This window comes from Delphinus delphis, chromosome 12 (assembly GCF_949987515.2).
Source record: "Delphinus delphis chromosome 12, mDelDel1.2, whole genome shotgun sequence".
NCBI classification, from domain to species: Eukaryota; Metazoa; Chordata; class Mammalia; order Artiodactyla; family Delphinidae; genus Delphinus; species Delphinus delphis.
The window spans coordinates 26,791,956-26,809,803 of record NC_082694.2 but is presented as its reverse complement, the minus strand read 5'-3'; the positions used below and the strand labels follow the sequence as shown (position 1 = coordinate 26,809,803).

Below are 17,848 nucleotides of genomic sequence, written 5' to 3'. Positions count from 1 at the left end.
AAAAAAAAAAAAGAAAAAAGAAATGCAACTTAGATTCATAGTTACTTCTCTCCAACAGCTCAGCATAAAAGGTGTTTTCATAAAGTACAAATCTCTATCATCCTCTAAAAAAACCCTACTCCACACCCTTATGCTAGTCTAGCTATAATCACACCTCCCATCCAAACTCTAATTATACAAAACTACTACTTTATGCTGCACACCCACTTCTTCTTTCACTATAATCTGACTTCTGGCCCCACCCTCCACTGGTAGACTTTTTACTCATTTAACAATCACCTTCTGACCAAACCCAATGGTCAGTCCTTTCTTGCTACCACTGCACCTGGTCCACACCTATTCAATATATTGTAGCACTTAGTATACACACCTGAGTTTCACCATTCATCTTTGTATCTCAGTACTAATCAGTTGAAGTCACAAGGTTGATGCTAAATACTGGTAAATTCAACAAAAGTTTATTGCACACTCTGTATCAGGCACTATGCAAGGTGCAGGGGACACAGAGAAAACAGCCCCAACCTCAAGTTCAAAATCTATAAGCACAGTGCCAGCACTCAATCCGTGTTTACAGCAGTGTTTGAACTATCCCTGTTTTTACAGATGAGTAGTTAATCTGGCCAAGGATAATAGCCAGTTAACCATGGACCTGAAGAACTCAAATCTAGGTTGTATTCTTTCGTCAATGAAGAGGCCTATAACACACAGCCTCTTACATGCTATGCTGTGCTCACTCAATATTCTAGGCAGTTTACAGATATCAGTTTATTGATTGATTGATTGATCTTTGGCCACGCTGCATGCAGGGATCTTAGTTCTCTGACCAGGTATTGAACCCGTGCCCCCTGCAGTGGAAGAGCAGAGTCTTAACCACTGGACCACCAGGGAAGTCCCAGATATCAATTCATTTAATCTCTCAACAGTTCTATGAGGTAGGTACTATTATCCCCATTTTACGAATGAAGAAACAGGCACTGAGAGACTAAGTAATGTGTCCAAAGTTACATAGCTACTTAAGGGAAAACCTAGGATTTCAATCCCAGGCATTCTGGCTTTTTACTACACTATACTGTCTCCTGATAGTTTTCTTTCCTTTAAGGGAGAGGGGGGAAAACCAGTCCTTTGAAGATATCACCGTCTTAAGAGAGAAGCAGTAATGGGGTAGGAGGAAATATATTTGGTGAAGTACACAGCAGCCAGTGTCCAGAGATTCTTGATTGCCTAGCTGAATATTCTGAAGTTTTTCTCTAAACCAGTGGCTATTTTTTCCTACAACCTGCAGTAAGAAATAATTCTATACTGCAACCAAGTACATGCAGATAGACACACATACACATACTTTATATAATACCTATATCTATATTCATGATACGCTTAAAACAAGTTTCTTAAAGAATACTTCCCAGTCCATGTGCCATCTACTGATACTTTTTATTCTATTTGTTTTTAAAAGGCTGATTTGACCCCCTAAATTCACTTCATGATCCACATTAATGGGTGGTAACCTAGTATGAAAAACTTTAGGCAGGGTGCCTAAAAAGGACTTTAGGCACTGTTCTCTGAAACAAGTTGTAATAATAAAACCAAGGATATGCTTTGGAAAGATAAAAGTAAGCAGCAGCAAAAACGGTTAGCAAAAAGGAGACCAGGTGGGAGAATGCAACAATAATACAGGAGAGTGAATGGAAATGTAGAGAACATTTCAGGAGCTTTTGTTTAAGACAGAATATTATGAACTTACTGACTGGATATTCAGGGAGCAGGCAGAACCAGAGATAATGCTGTGGTTTCCAGCTCAAGTGGCTGAGCAGATGAAGTGCCTTTTAAAGGAATGAGGAAGTCAGGGGAGGAGGCAAGTACAGATGACCCTTAAACAATGGGGGTGGGGATGGGCGTTAGGGGCCCAACCGCTCCACAGAGTTGAGAATGGGGGGATAACTTTACAGTCAGCACCCACAGTTCCACAACCGCAGATTCAAACAACCACAGATCGTGTAGTACTTGTACTATGTATTTATTTGAAAAACAGGCATGTAAAAGGACCTCTGCAATTCAAACCTGCATTGTTCAAGGGTCAACTTTAGAGAGTATGTAAGATTATCGGGTTAGGGTTAGACAAAGAGTGTTGGTGGAATTTGGAGAAAATTGGTAGTAAGTACCCTGACTATAGCACAGAATCTGAGATTAGAGCCAAACAGAAATGTAGCGTTTAACCCAAGAGGGTAGTTCAAGTCATGACAGAATATGAGATGCCCCAAAAATAAAAGAGAGAAGAGAAAGAAGGAGAGTAGTATGCCTTTATGGTTAAAAGAAGAAAAAGGACCTGAGTGGAAAAGAAGTTACACAAGGGAGGGAATTAAGAGTGGCGGGTGCTACTGAAATGGAAAAATGAGGACTGAGATAACAGCATTTCTAATAAGAGTAAGAGGTACCTTGAGTAGTGTTGGAAGAAGCCAAATTCAAAAGGGTTAAGCAGTGAGTGATGGTAAGAAAGTGAAATAAAATTCAAATTTGTCCAGACCCCTCCCCATCTTGTCTCGTCCCAGAAACACTGGTTGGATTTGTAGTCACAGGGCTCTTTCTTTTCTCTTTTGCGCTCTGTGGTCTTCTAGATAGTGATTTGAGTAATTAAGTCAAGCTCTTCTTAGATGTGTCCTTAGCAGTCTTAGGTGAAAACCTGCTTGTTGGTCTCTTCCGCGCTGTCAGCGCCCGGTACTGGCGCCCGGCTTGTCCCCGCTTCCCGCCGCAGCCCTGGCCTGGATGTGGGAGGCGAAGGCAGTGAGCATTTCCTGGGCGGTGAGGTGCGCGCCGCGCATAATCAGGCGATGCCCGTCTCCTGGGGAAGAAACAAATGAGTAAGGCACCGGGAGGACGGCGGGGCCAGCGCCGAGATCTAGCGACTCCCTCCCGACTCCCAACCAGACCCACCGAACAGCACGTCCACGCAGGGCTCAGAGCCGTCGTGTCTCACGTCCGCTATCACCGAGCAGTTGAGGTTGGTGCAGCGAACTTTCTCGCTGCTCACGGCCTGGAGGAAGGTCCTGCGGTGAGAAAACGCCGTGAGCGGCCGGCAGAGGGGGCTAGACCCCCGGCGGGAGGAAGGCGCGCCCCTCGCGTCCGCACTCCTTCCCCCTCGTACCTTGTCGACTCCACGTTCTTCTCGAAAGGGCAGAATTGAACCCGAACCTGCTTGACAGAGCGCAGTCCGAGCCGGGCCAAGGCCGCTGCCATGGTGACCCTCACCCCGGAAGGACTCGTGCGGGCGGAAGTGTCGCTAGTACGAGACGCTGTGGACTGCTACGCGCTTCCGCAGTTCCCCGACCTCCGCCTCGTGCGGCTTCTCTGACACGGTCGGTGGTGCTGGTCCCCAGGCCGCCGCCCTGGGCTCCCCAGCCGAGAAGAGGAGGAAGGCCACGAGGGAGACAGATAATTTCGGCACAGGGTATGGGGCGCCCAAAGTACACGGTCAGTAAACACAACCTGCCATTAATAGCCCCCTTTATCACGGTGAAGACAATAAATAGTGCAAAAGCCGTTTGCACCTGGCTCCGATAACACGTCTTTTGCAGCCTTTACTCCTCTGTACCCTGCTGTGCCAGATCTACGTTAATACCGTCTTAAGTGCTGGTCCCTTCCAAGGAGAGGGCACCACCACGGCAGGGATTATAAACCTACCAGAGGGTAAACTCCACTCGGGTAGTTTAAGATTAAACACATGGAACTCTGGAGTAGCGAAGCTTACACGTGAAGGTCCTACAGCCCAATATTCTTAAATGACTAAAAATAGTGATGGGGAGGGGAGTGCAGGGTACTATTATATAGTATACACTGTGGGACTGATTTAGGTGTATAAATTCCTATTCCACCTCTGTGGTTCCTGATGAATTAACTTTGTAGTAGTGTCCCGAACTTTTAGTGTTTAGCCTGGCTCCTGGGAGTTAAGAGGAAGTGGCATCTAGGCTCCCTGCTTTCTATTGCTTTTCCTCTTTCCCTTTCCCCTGGGATCCAACCCTAAAGCCTTACTCCCAGCATCTAGCCCCTTACTGCTAGTGTCTAGCTCTGAGATGTCTTCACTGATGGGGGACTAAGCCCAAGCCTCCCAAGGATGCTGACCTCCAGGTTTCTAAGTCCAAGCTCTGTGTAGCTTGTGGTTCCCAGGTATGCTTTCTTCCAAGCTCCCAATTAGGCTTTTTTAATATGCATTTCTAAATGTCTGGGCTTTTTCAGACAGAGACAGGGAGTTCTAACGGGCTCTGATTAGGGTCCTTAGGATTCAGAACTGGTCCTCAGGCAGGAAAGAAAAGGTAAGTGCCTGCGGGGATGCTGGTGCTGCCTCAGGGCAAGCCAGGCCTGCTGATTTCCTACCAGGTAAGCGTCAGGACTAGGTTCTTCTCCCCACAGTGTGCTTAGCAGCTGAGCTGTCTGGGCTGGGAGTGCTCCAGGTCGAAGAGGGGGCTCCAAGCTCTCCAGGCTGTTGAGGCTGCTGCTGGGCAATTCCATGGTCTGGACCTCATTACATGCACCTGGTAAGGCAGGAGTGGAAGGCAGGTGGCTGGCGGTGTGTGTGTGTGGGAGGGGGGCACACGCAGAAGCCAGATCAATGATGAGGATGGGGGATGCGGCACATAAAGTTATGAGCTAGGGGCAAAGAGAGCCTGGAGTTGGGGAGGGAGAGTGACTCACAGCAACAGGGAGGCCCCCTGTGGACTTGAGTCTTGGGCAGGGGCTGCTGCAACAGACACAGCAGGGCCCCATCCAGCCGCTGGAAGATGCTGAGCGTGAACAGAGTCTGGCGAAGTTCTGGGGACAGGCCCCACTGCTCCTCCTCCAGCAACTCCCTGACCACTCCAAAGTCTTGTCTGAGCTGCAGCGCCCCCTGCAGGCTGAAGGCCAAGGTACAGTGTGGCCCCCTGACCCTCCTGCCTCTCGGAACGGCTCTGCCCCACCCATCCCCTCTCTTTTTTTCAGTTCCATTCATCCCCTTGCCACGGCCTCCTTTTCTCCCCACCTGAACCGGATCCCGTGGGTGAGGATGTGGTCAAGCCAGGCACCCAGGATGGCAGTCAGCACCAGGCTGAGGGCAGGGGCCTGGGCTTGCTGTGGCAGTCCTTGCAGTCCTTGCAACACAGGCTCCAGTACCCTGCGGACCACCAACCCAGCATACTCACTAGGAATGCTGGGAAGTTCTGGAGTGAGAGAAGAGAAAGGACAGGATATGAGGCTAGGGAGATCCATCAAGCCCCTAATGGAGCATCTGGGGGAAGAGGGTAGGATTTCAGGGTGAGGGGACACAGAAGGTGAGGACAGGATGGAGACAGAGGAGTGGAGCCAGGATTTGGAGGGGCCAGGACACTGTTACCCCCTGAGAAGCCTGGAAGGGAACGCTGGGATGAGGACTTACCAGGACAGAGGCGATGCCGCCAGTACCGACCCCGTGGCATGTGGAGTTCGAAGTCCTGTGTGGCTCGTTTATGACATTCTTGAAAAAAGAAACTTAGTGACTCTTCAGGCAGGAGCTGTGGGGATAAGGAGAAAGTAAAAGGGGCTTATCTCTGAGGGACTTGTCAAGTTATATGCTCTTCTAAATCTGAGGTGTTTAACCTGGCATCCATAAAGCCCCAGAACAGAATTGTATGGGCTTGGGCATTTTCTGAGGAGAGATACTATGGCTTTTATTGGATTTTCCAAGAGGTCTGGACCGAGAAAAGATTATGGACAGTTGCCCTAAGATTACCCTGCTCTCCTCAGCTTGGTTCAGAGGATGGAAATCCTCCATGTTAATTTTGTTCCATAGGAACGTTAATAGGAAAAAAAAAGGGAGACACCCTCACCACCGCCAGTGTTCAAAAGCAGATGCTAGAGAGAGGTCTTCATGATCTGCTGACAGGCAGAGGCTGAAGAAAGAAAAGGGAATTGTACGATCTTCTGTCTGTCATCTATAAAAGGAAGGCAAGAACTGTGTGTAGACCAGGAGCAATGAATATAACTTTCTAAGATTCAGGAACCTTTGGAATGTCCTCACACTGAATATTCTTTATAGCCACTTCCATTTCTCCAGAGCATTGTAACCCACAAAGCAAGAAAAGGCCCATGTGCTGGTTTGGTTTCTTTGGTTTGATAGGTTTTGTTTTTGGAGGGGGAGAAGACAGCAAAAAGGAGGGGTCTCTACAGCCCATCTAAGAGAAGAACTCAATAAGAGGGGTGTGTAGTGGCAGGTCTAAGGAAAAGGTGACTGTATGCCTGAGAACCTGAAGAGAGGAAAGGACCTGGCGGGGGCCAGACTTGGTGGGAGAGAGCCCATGTGGCTCCTGATACATGGGCTCTCTCCCACCAAGTCTAAATCTAAACTCTTCTTCCCTTATCCCAAACACCAGAACCCCCTTCTTCCTTATGTATAACAAAGAAATTACCCTTTCGTCAACTGACATTTGTTAGGAAATTCTGCACTCAACACTCGGAAAATACAAGGTCACACTATGGGACAGTTTTTTCTGTGGGACATTACAGTCCTGAGGAGAAAACTCACATCTGATTCTTCTTTTTCGTCCCAGTGCTGTATGTGGTAGAATGCCCAGAGCGGATGCCCAATAGTGCAGTCATCAGGCAGAGAAGCAAGGCATGAAACTGCTTTGGACAGTGTTTGGTTCACATGATGAGCACACTGTCCCTGCCCCTTTTGCTCTGTTCTCACTGCAACTACCAAGAGCTGGACCCTTCTCATATTATGTCTCCCCACCTCCCTTCTATCCTGACCACTATAGCTGGATCAAACTCTATCACTGTCTTCACTGTTCCCCTCCTGCTCTTACAATGGCTCCCTATCACTTATGAGATACAGTTCAAAATCTGTGAGCTGGTGTTCAGTGCCCTCCACAACTTGATGACAACCTACTCCTTCATAATTCTCCACCCCCACCCTTGAGATGCACATGCGAGGGCAAGTGTATGCTTATGTACACACACACACACACACACACACACACACACACACACACACACACACACACACACACACACACACACACACACACACACACACACAGCTTCTGCTTTGGTCAGACCATCTCGCCAGTACTCCCCCAAGGAACTATGAACTACCCACATCCAGTAACCCCTGCTGCTCCTCTGAGGCTGCCCAGCCACCAGCTTGAGCCATAGACCCTGTAAGGAACTTCTGTTACCATGTGTCCACCAAGGCCTTCCCTTCCCAGAGCTCACTGTCCACCCTACTCATGAAAAGCCTGTTCTGGGACATGTTGAGTTGAAAGAGGCAGCAGTAAATTGAGGTATAAATGCCCAACGGGCAGATGCAGATGGTGGATTAGGGCTAAACTGGGGGTGGGGGGGTGGGGTGGTCTACAGCACCAAGGCACTGTGGAATGCAGAGAGAAAAGGAGGAGCGGGACAGGGACTGAACTCTACAGCCATGCCCCTATTCAGAGCAACGAGTAGACATTTGGGCAGGAAGAGAACAAAAAGCAGAGAGACATCATCCATAGTAGGAACAGATACTGTGTAAAATGGGGAAAAGCTAGACGTATAATAGTTTAATTCATAAATTTAGAAGAAAATAAGAAAATATTAGAAGAAACAGCCAAGAGTGGATGGAAGTTACCAGTGTGGAACAAGGATCAGAAATCGAAGTTGGGGAGGGGCAATTAAAGTGCTATTTTTTCATTAGAAGCCTTCTAAAATAATACTTTATTTCAGTTTTAATAAAAGTACAAATTACGCTTTTAGAAAACAGGAGAAACATATCAAAAACTAGTAAATAAAAGGAAAAGTCAATCATTTATCTTGCTGTTTCTCTACAAATTATACCTCAAAGTAACCAAGTAATTTATGAGGGCAAGTTTCACTTTATAAGAGTAATCCAACTAATAATGAAGAAGGAATGATAGAATTGGAATGTCACCACCTTGCACCCTCTAATGAAATAACGGATATAGACAATGATCATCAATCATCAGTGGCTGTTAACATCACAAAATGAGAGCCTGACATAGGAGCTGGGGGTGGGATATATAAGTGAAGTAAAATTGACCATGAGTTGACGAGTATTAAAGCCTCAGTGGTAGGAATATGGGGGTCCATTATACTCTTCTCTCTACTTTTGTATTTTTTTGAAATTTTCCATAATAAAGAGAGGACAAGAAGTGAAGAGCAAGAAAAGATAAATTTAGTGGCGATTCCAAGCACTGAGTTGTTCTACCACCACCACAACCTCCCCACCAACCCCAAAGCTGGCCCCTGTCAGGTCTCCTGCTCTCCTTACCTGGATCTGTGCAGTCAGCTTCTGGATCTCCAGGCCCAGCTGCTGCTCCACCTCCAGGGCCAAGCTTTCCTCTGAGGCCAGGCTAGACAAAGCTTCTGCCTCATATAATAAAGGCTTTGGCAGAAACAGGGAGTGAGATCCGAGCCCAGCCCGGGATGCTCCCCTCCCCATTCCCTAGCTACTCACAGGTAAATCCTTCTGGATCAGGAGCAGGAAGGAACCTGGGGCCCACGCTGCCAGATGCTGCTGAGTTCTGCCCCAAAACCAGAGCAAGATGGTCTGCAGGGTACAGAGCCCCAGGGCAAGGGGGGCAGGACCTGGGGAGAGGAGGGACAGAGTATCTGAAGGGCCACAGAACACCTTTGGGAGGAGGCAGGCTTCAGAACAGATTAAGGAATAAGATGTCCAGCTGTTCTCTTATCCCCCCATCCCCAATACCTTGTCTCACCTGGAGGCCGGCAGAGGAGCAGTCCTGACCTGGGTTCTCGAAGGGCATCCAAGAGAGGAGGGAAGAGCTGTTGCAAAAGTTCAGTGGTATGAGAGGATGAGGGAAGGCTGCTCTGATTTCCACTAGCAGATGCCAAGGCCTGGCAGAAGCCTGAAGATGAGGGGGTATGGTTTGATAAGGAAGGAGCAGTCTGGGGCTTGTGTCACTGCCATTGCCCCTTCCTTCTCACCTTGATCCCAGCTCCAGATAAGAGACTGATGAATTAGGTTGTGACACAAAGAAGCCAGCTCCTTCTCACACTCCTGAGGCAGTGATGCTAGTGGGAGAAATGACTGGAGCCTGAAAACAGGGTCCCTCTTTGCCCAACACTGCCCCCACTCAATGATGGGGGAAGAGGGGAGGCTTCCCCCAAGACTCAAGGCTGGCATGGAAAGCAAGACTTTGCCTTGAAAGCCCAGAAGCTATAGCCTGAATCCCCGGGGGTGGGGTGGGGTGGGGTGGGGTGGGGTATGTTCATTCTAAAGAGCCTGTTTTTGTAGTCAGGTGGCAAGTGAGTGAGGTGAATACAGAAGAGATCCCAGCCTTCCCAAACACCCACCCAGGCCCATCACTCACCCTGACCCAGTGCCTGACTCAGCTGTTGTGCCGCTGCCCTGGGGTCCCTCCAGGGTCCTAGACTTAGGCGCAGACTCTGAGCACAGGCTGCCCACAGCATGGTCCAGTACTGGCTCCACAGGGCCCCAGCCCCTCCAAGCCCCAGTCCACTGCTGGCTGAACCCGTCACGCCCCCCATCAGGCCCAGTAGCCCTGGCAGCAGCTCCCGCTCCTCTTCGCACCGCCTGCGGAGCTGGTCCCTCAAGTCAGATCCCCTGAGCGCCTCATCCAGCCAACCTGCCACCTGGCAACCCCGCTCCCCCGTCAGGAGGCGGAGCACACGCGCCGGGGGATAAGGGCGCGCTGCCCCTGGAACGTAGCTCAAGGCTTTTCCCTGCAGCTGGTGGTAGGCGGGAAGTGCCAGCAGCAGGTCGGCGATTTGGGACGATAGGCCCGGGCTGGCGGGCGCCTGGCCCAGAGCCCGAAGCTGCATCTCGATAGTAGCATCCAGGCGCTGGGCGGCTAGTCCGACGGATCGTGCCAGGAGTAGCGGCTCGGGTGTCTCCTGAAGGCCGTTTCGCAGGACCGCGCCTCCGGAAGAGTGCCCCAACAGGTCGCTGCACAGCTGAGGCAAGTGGCTGGGGGATGGAGCGCCGGGACTCAGGATCCTCAGGAGGCGCACGGTCGCCTGTAGGTGGCGGGCGCAGTCCTGTGCGTGGAGGAGCTCCTGCCGCTCGTGGTGCAGCCGAAGCAACACCGCCCGGAGACGCTGCAGCGCTGGAGGGGTCGGGCCGCCAGCTGCCGGCTCCCGCCCCCAGTCCACAGCGCCAGCCTCACGGTGCTCTCCTGCGTCCGCCGGCACCGCACACCACGGCTGCCCTCTCGGAGCTCCGCCGGGCCGTGGGTCCAGGCAGGGGATGCTTCGGGCAACCGGCAGCCGCAGCCAGCCACGAACGTCCCGGCGGAGAGCGCCTGCCCGCCTTCTCTGCCACTGCTCCTCCTCAGCGCCCCCGGCCTGCGCCCGTAACGGCGGCACGGTAGCCAGCGGAGGCAGAAGGCCACCAGAGCGAGACGCTTGGGCCATGGGACAGCTTGTCCGGAACGAAGCTAACGATTCCCACCTCCCCGTACTGCCCAACGCCTGCCGTAGCCGGGGCTCCGCCCCATCCCCGGAGCCGTCGTCTCCGGCCCGGGAGCCGCCGGGACCGTCATGCACTCTCTCGCGCTCCGTAAGCGGAGGCTTCTGCCCCCAACAAAGATGGCTGCCTACTCTGTCCTACTCTGCCCTTCGGCCGGTGTCGAATGCCACTTTCACTTTCGGGTCACTGTTGACGGGGATGGCACCGATTCCGAAGACTGGGGGGCTGGTCAAGCTAGGTAAGCAGGTGAGACAAGACCGGAGGGGGTCCAGGAAGACTGGGGCAGCCCCAATTAGATCTGTTTTCAGTAGGATTTTGTGCTTCACGTGATGGGCAGAGGGCTCCAGCTCACCTACCCCGAGGCCCCCAGACGCGCCGCCGCCTTCCTTTCCTATAGTCTGTCCTCTGCGGCCCGGCTGCCCGCTGGGGGGTCGCTGCTGTCCCCAAACTCTGCAAGGAATTCGGTCTCTTGGAGATCCAGGGGTTAGGACTCCGCGCTTTCACTGCCGAGGGTAGGGATCAGTACCTGGTCTGGGAACTAAGATTCCGCAAGCCTCGCGGCGCGGCCAAAAAAACAAAAAACAACTCTTAGCCGCTCTTCGGCCCGTTCCCTTTACGGTCACGCCTCTTTTCAACCTTCCGTGTTGAGCCCTGCCCGTCCCGGCCCGGCGCCGCGCGGGGCTGCACCAGGGCTTTGGAAGAGGCGTAACTGTGGGCCCTACTGCCAAGAAACACAACGCAAGTGGAGGGGGCGGGGACGACTCAACGGTGATAAATGCTTGAAGTGGGCAGGATCGGGCAGACGAGGGTCTCTTAGTTGAGGATTGGGGAGTGGGTAGGAGTTGCTTGGGGAAAGATATTATGAACAGAGGGAACAGTGTGAGCAAAGACACTAAAGCAAGGAAACGTTAAGAGTACGTCACTGAAGTGAGACCTTAGTTATGGGTTTGAGAGAAGAGGCGAGCAAGAGGGCAGCAAGTGGTTTGAACGTCCTGGTCTGGCACATGGATTTGGATGTCCTGAAGGAGGTAGTAGGGTTATAGAGGGAGGGAGAGTATCAGATTTGGGAGCACTGGAAAGCTATACTTCCAACTGCTACCTGGTTATCTCTAAAACCAAACTCAACAAGTCCAGAAGTTAATTCATCATCTTTGCAAATTGTTGCGTTTTCTCTCATCTTAATCTTGGTTAATAACACAAACTTCCATCCAGTTGCTTAATTCAGAAATCTGAGAATCATTCTACATATTCTTCCCCTTTTCTTTACCTCACCTGTGTAGTCAGTCACAAAATCTACTTCTGAAGTGTCTCTTCTATCAAATCCATTATTTCCATTCCTACTTCTGCTGCCACTACCTTAGTTCAAGAACTCAATCTTTCTGGCCTGAACAGTTCTAATGACCTGCTAACTAAACATTTCACCCCTAGACTCATCTCTTTCCCCAGTACAATTTCATTTGAGCATTTCGCTTCCCAGATTAGATCCACTTCCACCACCAACAGGACAAAGTGCAAACTCACTGGATCACACAGTGTTCTTCAGGCACAGCTCCTGGCTGCATCTCTATTACAATAGCCTCCTCACCCATCTGTCTGCCTTTGCTCATTCAGCACACACCTTACTGAGCACCAACTATGTACTGAACACTGTTTTAGGCACTGGGAAGAAAGCAGTAAACCAAACAGACAAAAATTCCTATGGTCAGTGAATTAGCAGTGTCTAGTGGGGGCAGCCACTCAACAAATAAATGATATAGTATGTCAAATATGAGAAGTGCAAAGAAAAGTAAAGCAAGAAGGAGGATAGGGAACACTGAATGGAACTGAGAGGTTTTGCTTTTTAAAGGGAGTGGTCAGAGAAGTCCTCCCTCAGAAGATTTAAGCAGGGATCTGAAGGGGATGAAGGAGTGAGCCATTCACTGCGGAAAGAGCATTCCAAGCAGATGAAATAACAAACACAAAAGCCCTGAAATGGGAGCACACTTGGTGTATTGTAGGAACTTCAAAGGAGACCACTGCAGTTGGAGGAGGGCAAGAGGGTAGGAGATGATTTCATGAAGAGATTTGGTGGTCAGATCATGTGTGGCCAGGTAGTGAATTAAGAGAGTAGTATAGACCGTGTTTTGGGGAGAGATAGAAGGTCAAGGCAGTCCTTTTTTTGTTTTGTTTTGTTTTGTTTTTTTGCGGTACGCGGTCCTCTCAGTGTTGTGGCCTCTCCCGTTGCGGAGCACAGGCTCCAGACGCGCAGGCTCAGCGGCCATGGCTCACGGGCCCAGCCGCTCCGCGGCATGTGGGATCTTCCCGGATCGGGGCACGAACCCATGTGCCCTTCATCGGCAGGTGGACTCTCAACCACTGCGCCACCAGGGAAGCCCTTTTTGTTTGTTTTTAAAGATGGCTTACACTAACTAAGGAAACAATCCTCATTAGAACCACAGAATGTACAGGCCAAGCCTTGAAGAGTCTTGCCTCATTTTGTGAATGAGGAAGCTGAGGTCCAGAGAGGTTAAATGACTTGTCCAAAATCAAACAGCCCAATAGTGGCAGAGCCAGAACTAAGATGCAAGCAGCTGTGCTCCAGGACAGTGTTCTCTCCGGTTCTATGCTACCTGGCTAATTAAGAGAGCAATAAAAAGCAATGAATAATAAGGTTTTAAATTATATAACATAGGCTATGTTAATGCAGCTTGGTTGAGTGAGGGCAGAGATAACTGGAAACGAAAGGGTCTGGGAAGGCTTTGTGGGGAGATGGAATTTGAACTCTTGAAGGTGAGGCAAGTTGTGAGAAAGAAGCTCAGAGCCAGGAGGGATTTGAGGACAGCTGGGGGAAGACCCCAAGGCTGGAAGAAGCCTGGTGGCAGAGGGAGGACAGCGGCTAAGTAGGAGAGGATTGCAAGGGAAAACTGGAAAGGTCAGCCAGGGAGCTTTTTGGAAGGCTCCAAATCCCAGGCTAGACTCAATCCTGCCTGTGGCCCTGGCAGTGGGAGATTACTGGAAAATTCTGAGTAGGGGCGTAATTGCTGAGAGCTTGGTTTGGGGGAGAAACAGATAAAGTGCCGGGGAGAGGCCAGCCAGGAACTGTGGCACTCATTTAGGCGTTGAGGTAGCTCCAGGGTGGACTATATGGGGGTGTTCATATTCAAGGATATAGCAGGGGACACCGCTGGAAGAGCAGGTAAGAGGGCTCCATTTCAGGGGCATCAGTGTGGCTGACCTAATGGCAGGATGTCAGAGAAGCCTGGACTGAATGCCACCCTCAGCTCTTGGGAAGGCAGGTGATACATGTGAAAGTCAGGAGCAGCAATGTTTTGAGGTGCTGAGCAGGGAGAGGTCGGCCAGTAAGGTTTTCCAGGCTGGGTGGCTGGTTACTGGTTGCCCCGGTGGAGCGGTCAACCCAGCCAAGCTCCTTGCTGTCTCCCAGAGTTGCCCACAACACCAACCTAATGTCCCCTCCCCACCCCCTCCCAAGACATAGTGGATTTTTTTCGATGGCTTGTGGCGAATGATCCCCAGGGCCTGCGTCGGATCCGTGTGGGTGGGAGCGGCAGGCGGCTGCAGCTGTGGCACCGTGGTGGGGAGTGCAGGGGCCGGGCCCAGGGATTAAGGCTGGTACCCTGGTTGGGGGTGGGGGGGGCTGGCTTTCAGATGCTCCTCTCTCTCACGTTCTTCCTTTCCCTTCTCTTTCTCCCTCCTGACAGACTCCCTCCGGACCATTTCTGTTATGAGGGGGAAACTACTGGACAGAATGACAAGGCCAAGGAGGCTGAGAGACTGGGCACCTCCTGTGGTCTCCAAAAGTCCTTCCTATACCCTCCACGAGGGTCTAAGCCCTGCCCTCAAAGCCCTTCTGCCTCAGCATCCTGCCTCAGTGACTCAGACAACCTGCTTGAGGTGGCCATGCCGCAGAGGCTCCTGCTGACTGAAGAGGTGAGACTCTAGTTCTCCCAGTCTCCAGATTCCCATGTCTATATTCTCTCCTAATCTGGAGCTTTCAAGATTCGTTCATACTGCTTACCTCCCTTTCACTTTCTCTTTTCCTGCCACCTGCCCTTCCTCTTCCAGGAAGCCAACCGCCTGGCTGAGGAGCTGGTGTCCGAGCAGGAGCGCATGAAACGGAAAGCAGAGAAGAAACGACTCAAAAAGAAGGGAGCTGGAGGGCAGAAGGAGTAGGGGCCCAGAGGGACTTGGGGGAGGGAAGAAGAGAGAACTCTAGATGGCCAGGGGCCCCCACGGGGCTCAGGGACTGGAGGGTCTCCTGGAGGCCATTTGGTGCCGTGGTTCTAGAGTCACACTATGCTGTCTGGGCTGGAATCTGCCTCCTTACTATGAGCCCTCTGCCTGATGACCGTCTTACCTGCTTTTTCACCTGTAAAATGAGGATGACAACAAAACCTACCTCACAGAGCTGCAAGGATTAAATGAGATAGTGTATGCAAAGCTCTTAGTACGGTACCATATATATTGTCCACATGAAGAACTGGTCTCAGGATACAACTTGTGTGTGTGTGTGTGTGTGTGTGCGGGTGTTTAAGTATAGTGCTCAAAATACATCTTCCTCTTCCTCGTCATTGTCATTACAGTGTTATGACAAAAGGATCGGAAGCGAAGGGAGCGTTTGGAGCAGGATGGCGGGGAGTCCAACGTGAATGTCTACAGGCAGGTACCAAGAGCACCAGGTACCAGGAGGGGGGGCTGGAAAAGCAAGCAATCCCAACACTGCACCTATTCACCTTCCTGCCTCACCTTCCAGGCTGAGGCATTGCAGATGGGGATGAGAGCCCCCCGTCCAGCTCTGGGAACCCAGCTCAGGGACAGTGTTGCGAGGAAGAGGTAAGAGCCCCCTTCCTTCCCTTTACGGTCTCTGCCCACCCTCTCCTCCCACTACTCTAGGACATACCTCATCCCTGCCCCTCCTTAACTTTCCTTTCTGCTCACAGGACTCACTGGATCTATCTAGTACCTTTGTGTCTCTGGCTTTGTGCAAGGTTGTGGATTGGCCCCCCAGTGCCTGCAGAGAAAAGGGACTGAGTCAGGAGCCCCAAGGCAGGAGCTTGGGTCCCCAAGAGAAGATGAGTTAGGAGGAAGGAAGCACTCCAAAAGAAGAGAGCTCCAGGCAGAGTCATAAGGCAGAGATGAGGAGGGCAGAAGAACCTCAGCTGGAACCAGTGGAAGGGGTGCCAGAGGGCTCTGGGAAGTTATGCAATCTAAGGGTAGAGGGCAGTGATCAGTAGAAGGAGTTCTCTGGCCCTAGGATTAAGAGACCTGGGATCCAGCTCCATCACTGTCACCCTGACCCAGGGTAGTTTCCTCTGCAAGAAAGTAGGGCTGATGCCATCTTGCAGACCTGTCACGAGGATTACATGAGTTGCCTGACACAAACTGTTTAAACAAAGGAGAAGGATTTGGGAAGGCTGAGGCCTTGAGTCCTGCTTGACTTTGCTTCCCATTCCTAGGCATCTCTAGAACTGCTGGCAGCTGCCTTACAACAGAGCCAGGAGTGAGATTCTTTCTCTCTCCTTCCTCACCCATCCCTCCCTGCGATAGCCCCATCTGAACCTTCCTACCCTCTCTCCTCCCCAGAGTTTGGTACCAGCTTTGCCCAAAATGGTTTCCACTACAAGGCCGTGGTCCTCTTCACCCAGGCCTCGAAGCTCAACCCCTGGGACCACCGGTAGGTGGGGGGGTTGGCCTCTATGCTGGGATGTCAGGGCAAGGCCGGGTGCCGAGGGAGGACCTGGACTTTTGGCCACTTTGTCTTTATCAGGTTATTTGGAAATCACTCATTCTGCCATGAACAGCTGGGTCAGCCGGTGTGGGCCCTGGCTGATGCCCAGGTAGCCCTTACTTTGTAGCCTGGCTGGCCCTGGGGCCTCTTTCACCTGGGCAAAGGCTTGATGGGACTGCAGGTAATGGGTCTGAGGTTGGAAGCTGAAGAGGAATTTGAGTGGGATCGGGTGGGGATCAGGTCTACATTGACATTTTCTAGTTAAGCTACTACCACAATGTCACAATGTTAGTGGTACTCGGAACTGGAGCCAGTTTGGGAAAGGGGGCAGTTTTAAGTTCCCTTACCCCACTGACGCCTAAACTTTCCTCTTTCTCATTCCTCTGGGACCGAAGCGTTTCGAAGAGGCAGCTGCTGTGTTCCAGGAGACTCTGAGAGGCGGATCCTAGCCTGACGCAGTCTGGGAGCTCCACTCCTGCCTTCTACAACTCGCTCTGGTAAAGGGACCAGACCCACTCTCATGCTGAGGGGGAAACAGAGAGAACTGGCCGGGATTGCAACACCAAATGCTGCTGCTTTCTGCCTCAGGCAAATAAGGGGGATGGGCAGGAATGCATGGGATGAGGGGGGCACAGGCAGCACTGCTGGAAGGAGTATCAGGTGCCCCTCCCTCTTCTCTCTCAGCAGGACCAGCGAGGAGGAAGCCCTGGGCCGCCTCTGTCAACTGGATTTCCCTATGCATTTCCCCATGTTGAGCTGGGGCCTTCAGGTCTCCTTTCCCTCAGTTGCCCTGGAAGCACTGCTCCGAGGGCCCCTGGCCTTCTGTCTCCACCCTTGCATTATCCCCCACATCACCTGAGCCCCTCCAGCTGGTCTCTCCCCCATACTCAGAGCAGAAGACCCTGTCCTCTCCATTTCCAGGACTCCTCAAAGGGCTGGGGCATCCTGGGACTTGGGCCCCAGCACCTACCTCACACCAGATGAAGGAGGACCTGTCCCTAATAAGGCAAGGCCATGTGTGCATCCCACAGGGATGAAGGACACTGTGTGGTAGCAGTTCACTGCACATTTTGAGACCTGTACTCTAATACCACGGTTGGGAACATCCCTGGCAGTCATGCCTCTTGCCACAGAGACCTTCTGGTGAGAGAAAGGAGCCCTACATCCACTGAAATAGGCTTTCTTTGGTTCTTAAGCAGATGGCTTCTTCTGGGAGCAGTAAGGAAAAATAAAATCTCCCAAGGCTCAAGAAGGGATCTGTACAAAAGTTCAGGTTTTCAGACTATAACAGACCTGGCAGTGGGGGCATTTGAGGCTTGCCCTGCTTCTTGGCCCTGGGGGACTCACTCACCGGCCAGATCTCTGCTCAGGATGGGGTCACAGTAATGAATAAGGCCCAAGTCTTGCCCTTCAGATTGACAGATGCTCACTTCTTCCTAATCCCAGTTCTTGCCCGGTTTTCTCAAGCCTGAGCTCCTCATGCCCTGTTTCCTGTCCACACTTCCATGCATATTCTGACCTCTCCTTTGCCCAGTGGTCTGATGCTCACCTCCTCCCACTGCTAGAAGATTCACCAAGGGTTTGTATTTACCAGCTTACCAGCTTCTGCCTGGAGCTGGCAGAGCCCATACATCTCCACGTACCTGCACTGCTGGCTCCCCCACTGG

The 17,848-nt window shown here is 51.5% G+C and overlaps 3 protein-coding genes across 6 annotated transcripts; 1 reads left to right on the top strand and 2 right to left on the bottom strand.

Moving 5' to 3' along the window:
- Nucleotides 1–1,412: 1,412 nt before the first annotated feature.
- On the bottom strand, nucleotides 1,413–3,364 carry MRPL53 (mitochondrial ribosomal protein L53). Its single transcript, XM_060027482.1, has 3 exons — nucleotides 3,140–3,364; nucleotides 2,929–3,041; nucleotides 1,413–2,836 (listed from the first exon to the last, which is right to left on the bottom strand). The coding sequence occupies exons 1-3, from the start codon at nucleotides 3,229–3,231 to the stop codon at nucleotides 2,703–2,705; spliced, it is 339 nt and encodes a 112-aa protein (XP_059883465.1). The 5' UTR covers nucleotides 3,232–3,364; the 3' UTR covers nucleotides 1,413–2,702.
- A 180-nt stretch (nucleotides 3,365–3,544) lies between these two features.
- Nucleotides 3,545–10,512, bottom strand: CCDC142 (coiled-coil domain containing 142). 3 transcript variants are annotated; one of them, XM_060027478.1, is made up of 9 exons: nucleotides 9,339–10,512; nucleotides 8,953–9,039; nucleotides 8,724–8,873; nucleotides 8,462–8,592; nucleotides 8,276–8,389; nucleotides 5,402–5,516; nucleotides 5,009–5,186; nucleotides 4,684–4,883; nucleotides 3,545–4,523 (listed from the first exon to the last, which is right to left on the bottom strand). In XM_060027478.1, the coding sequence occupies exons 1-9, from the start codon at nucleotides 10,399–10,401 to the stop codon at nucleotides 4,267–4,269; spliced, it is 2,295 nt and encodes a 764-aa protein (XP_059883461.1). In that variant the 5' UTR covers nucleotides 10,402–10,512; the 3' UTR covers nucleotides 3,545–4,266. The 3 variants fall into 3 exon arrangements, with proteins under 3 accessions (XP_059883461.1, XP_059883462.1, XP_059883463.1); XM_060027479.1 differs by lacking the exon at nucleotides 8,953–9,039; XM_060027480.1 differs by lacking the exon at nucleotides 4,684–4,883 and having other exon boundaries at nucleotides 4,470–4,523.
- TTC31 (tetratricopeptide repeat domain 31) lies at nucleotides 10,438–17,117 on the top strand. Of its 2 annotated transcripts, XM_060027481.2 has the most exons (8): nucleotides 10,438–10,694; nucleotides 14,155–14,383; nucleotides 14,519–14,622; nucleotides 15,037–15,112; nucleotides 15,207–15,286; nucleotides 16,037–16,127; nucleotides 16,577–16,678; nucleotides 16,866–17,117. In XM_060027481.2, exons 1-7 carry the CDS (start codon nucleotides 10,528–10,530, stop codon nucleotides 16,628–16,630), a joined length of 801 nt encoding a protein of 266 aa, XP_059883464.2. In that variant the 5' UTR covers nucleotides 10,438–10,527; the 3' UTR covers nucleotides 16,631–16,678; nucleotides 16,866–17,117. The 2 variants fall into 2 exon arrangements, 1 of the variants encoding a protein (XP_059883464.2); XR_011246679.1 differs by lacking the exons at nucleotides 16,577–16,678; nucleotides 16,866–17,117 and having other exon boundaries at nucleotides 15,037–15,116; nucleotides 16,037–16,075.
- Nucleotides 17,118–17,848: the final 731 nt, after the last annotated feature.